At 45.3% G+C, this 4,073-nt stretch overlaps 1 protein-coding gene across 1 annotated transcript in view; it reads right to left on the bottom strand.

Annotated features, from left to right (window-relative positions):
- wdr46 (WD repeat domain 46) overlaps positions 1–4,073 on the bottom strand; it is a 32,054-nt gene that overhangs the window by 9,394 nt on the left and 18,587 nt on the right. The window contains exon 7 of the mRNA XM_016459677.1: positions 376–480. Coding sequence (XP_016315163.1) covers positions 376–480 — 105 coding nt within the window. The remainder of the gene's footprint in view (positions 1–375; positions 481–4,073) is intronic.

Raw genomic sequence — 4,073 nt, forward strand, 5'->3', positions numbered from 1 at the left:
GTATCTGCGCCGCCGCGCGCTCAATCCACTCACGCGCGCTCAATTTGCTTATCAGCTTGCGCACATCAGCTATACAGGCATTAATACTGAATGTTTAACATTATATTCATTGCATACATATACTTCGTATACATCCTTAATCTCTAATAACTCCATTCTGCTGTCTGTTGTTTTGTTGTCGGTGTTTCTTTGTCTGAATATGGCACTTATCACATGCTGTGTGGTATCGGCGTTTGGTATCGGGGCATTTTAACAAGTACGAGTACGAGTACGAGAGCTCAGTATCGGTGCATCCCTAGTCATAATGGTTGCTAGCTACAACATGAAGCATGTGTGCCAGAAAATCAAGAGATGTATTGATGAAGGTGCACTCACTTGACGTCATTCACCGTTTCCATGACATTCATCTCACACATGAGGTCTTTGGATTGCCAGTCTATGCAGGCCACATGACCTTTCTTTCCACCCACTAGTAGATGCCTGTTGCAGACAAACACATTTTTTTGGATCTGTAATTTTTTCAGTAAATACAATGAAAATGCAATTACATAAACCTCTCCTATAATGAGCATATAATGAGCTTTCAGTTTCTGGATTAAAATGCCCAAGGTGTCTTGATTGAAATGTCCTGAGATGTTTTTGATTTAAAATTTCTGAGTAAGGTTCTTAAATGGTCAAGCATAAGAAAACGGTGATATACAGGATTAAAAAAAAAAAAGTCTGTCAAGCTAATGTTAACATATTTATAACAATTTCAAAATGCCTTCGTGTAATTACTAGGCTCTAAAATTCATAATACAGAATGTGTACAGAATGCACAAAGAGCAACAGAAATCTACTTCTGTTCACAGTGAGTATAATACAAACAAAGAGCCAACAAAACCAATTGCCAGGGTATTATTACACAAGGTACAGTGAGACAAACAATGCACACTGAGAATGTCTCTAATGTGGCAAATCAGTGTTAATGAAAGGGTCAAATTGAGAATGAATTGAGTTAATGAAAGATGTGTAAATGTGGACTATAAACAAAAGAATGTTGACACTATAAATTCTAGTGTAAATATTCTATTTTAACAAATTAAAAAAAAAACATTCAGTTGTTATTGTTAGGTATTGGCTGAGATAATCAAGCGCACGATGAAGGAGTAGAGTTCAAAAGGAGTTTCTAATAATAAATCCAGGAGAATATCCATTTATCCATAAACAAACAGTATCAAAAGCTCAGCAACGTAAATCCAAATAATAGCAGACGATGAACTGAGGGAAACAGAAGACTTAAATACAGGGGAGAAAGCAATCAGGAAGAAACAGAACAGGTGTGGGGCTAATTAACAACCAATGAGACTAATGAATAACTAAGGAAACAGACTAACCTGTGACCAGGGAACTAATGCAGGGGAACAGAAATATAGAGAAAACCAAAACACAACAGAACAGAAACGTGACATTTTGCCCCCTCCCGGAACGGCGCGTCCTCGCGCCGACAAAGGCAGTCCAACAGAGGAGGGAGGGTGGGGGTTCAGGAGGCAGGCGTTGGGCAGGTGAGGGGCAGGCAATGGGAAAGGGGCATAGTTCATAAGGCCAGGGCGGAGACAGAGCCGGTGGAAGAGGAGCCCAGGATGGAGACGGGGAGACGGAGAGCCGCAGAGCCAGGGTGACACAGAGGATCCGGAGGGCCAAGGCGTATCTGGCGGCTCAGGCGATCGAGGACGGAGGCGAGGATCCGGAAGACTACGGTGGAGCCGGAGCGACAGAGGACCAAGGTGGAGCTGGAGGGAAGGAGGAGCCAGACAGAGCCAGAGGGATGGAGGGACAAGGCGAAGCCGAAGGAGTGGAATCCCGAGGCGAATGATGGTCAACAACTGATCAAGGCAGAGACAGAGGGACGAGGGAGCCCGGTAGAGCTAGTGGGATGATGGGCCACGGTGGAGACGAGGGAGCAATGAGCCAAGGTGGAGCCGATGGGCCGGAGGGCCGAGGTGGAGTCTGGCTCTCAGAGGCTGGAGGCGGAGACAGGGGATCCTCCAAACCCAAGGTGGCTGGAAGCTGAGGATTCCAAAGCTCATCCGATCCACCGGTTTTGGCCTGCTGAGGGTGAGCTGAGGTATCTTCAGTGGCCAGCTAACACAGGGCCAATTGACTGGCTGGCTGAGACAGAGGAGGAGGGAGTGGGAGGCTGGGCGGGAAAGTTCCCGACGCTGGTGATGAGGAGCTGGCTGACAAAGGAGAGCTGGGTGGGACCAGCGGAGACGAAGGAGAGATGGGCGGGACCAGCGGGATAGGGAGAAACCAGTATTCATCCTCATTTAAACAGTCAAATATTTCAGAGGCCAGCGACAGCTCACCCTCAGCAGTGGGAGTGTGGAATGGGTCACATTCCATTCCCTCGATCTCCACAAGGACTGCCACGGCGATACACGGTGTTGCCGGCTCACACACCTGGTCAGTCTCATTCTCACGCTCAGGTTCTGGAGCGAAGTTACGCTCAAGCTGGTGACATAAAATACATAGAGCGAGCAGTCGGGGTAGTGTGTAAGGCACGCCAGATCTAAAAAGTCCCTGGTGTGGTCTTCCAGCGAACAGTCCAACTGCATAGGAGCTGTACGGCTGGCAAGACCATTCCGGGAGAGGGGAAAAAATAAAATAAATAAAACAAAACAAAAAACAAACAGAGAACGCCGTTATATTTTCTCTTTTCACAGTCTGCTATTCTGTTAGGTGTTGGTTGAGATAATCAAGCACACGATGAAGGAGTAGAGTTCAAAAGGAGTTTTTAATAATAAATCCAGGGCCCTCATTTATCAAAAGTGCGTAGAAAAGGTTCTATATTTTGTCCTACAAATGAAATTTAGAATGTGCCTAAGTACAAGAAAATACATATTTATCAAACGTGCGCACACAGTTCTTACACACGAGTAAGCAATCATTGTTGATAAATCCCACATGTGCGTAAGTAACATGCTTGTTCATGCTCACGGTCATTTGCATTCGGAAACGCCTCCAATGAACCATATATGGTGACAACACCTCCCTTTATAAATCACGTGAATGTATGTGTCCTCACTGAAATCATGGCAAAGAAAGTGGTACCGACTGAGAAGCCATTCTGTGCTCACACGCTCAGCGTGGTCTTTGAAAACGTGTTCTCTGCGGAGCGCATTGTTTGCCTAGTCTTCCAATAACGCAAGATAAGCCATTGCTCTGAGACAAACATTTGTCACAGCTGTCTTTTATAGGGTTTGACACCAATTAGGCAACTTGTCTGTTTAAAACTAGACAAATGATAAATTGAGTGTTTTATAGGGCTGGGTATCGAGTTCGATACTTTTTAGGCACAGACCGAATTGCCTCGATACCATTGAGTATCGAAAAACATCTCGTCGTTCGGTACCAAATTTCGATACCTAAGGGGTTAATCTCATCAACATCCGTGGGCCAATAAGCCTGCAGCACTAGGTGTGTTTTGGAAGCGTGTGATCGCGTGCCATTGAAGATGCTCGCGAAAGCATGCAATCGCTTTCTTATGCGCGCTGCGCGCTGTATTTCACTTTCGCTTTCAAAATCGATCGCGTTCAAATCACCACCACCTTCGGTTGGTCATTTTGCATATTAATCAGTGTCAGTGGTTATTGGCCTGAATAAGCTGCAATGTGGACCAGACTTCATGCCAACTCTCTAAAGTCTGGCTTCAAAATACTATAGCGCACACGTGAGGCTGTAATGTGAAAGTGTCCCAAGTGTCCCAGATGTAAGGCTACATTTACATTGGTGCGTTTTTGTTTTAAAATGAAAACGATCCTCATCCTCCTCATCCTAACACTGCGTTTCAAGCCGGCTTTCCACTATCTCCGACAAGCGACAGACCGGAAGTCATTCATTTCCAGTGGAGAGTAGTGCGCGAGCTTCGTGGAGTTCCGATCATATGCAGATGTCCGTTCATACTACACGACCGAAAGCGCCTGCTACGTGACCATTCATGCACACTGTAGCATCATGCTACATAAGATTTATATTCCGCTTTTACTCAAAACTCACTTTAAACCACCATCGAGTGTTTTTAATAACTTCCA

The sequence above is a fragment of the Sinocyclocheilus anshuiensis genome, unplaced genomic scaffold, assembly GCF_001515605.1.
Source record: "Sinocyclocheilus anshuiensis isolate Anshui unplaced genomic scaffold, SAMN03320099.WGS_v1.1 scaffold2823, whole genome shotgun sequence".
Lineage (NCBI taxonomy): Eukaryota > Metazoa > Chordata > Actinopteri > Cypriniformes > Cyprinidae > Sinocyclocheilus > Sinocyclocheilus anshuiensis.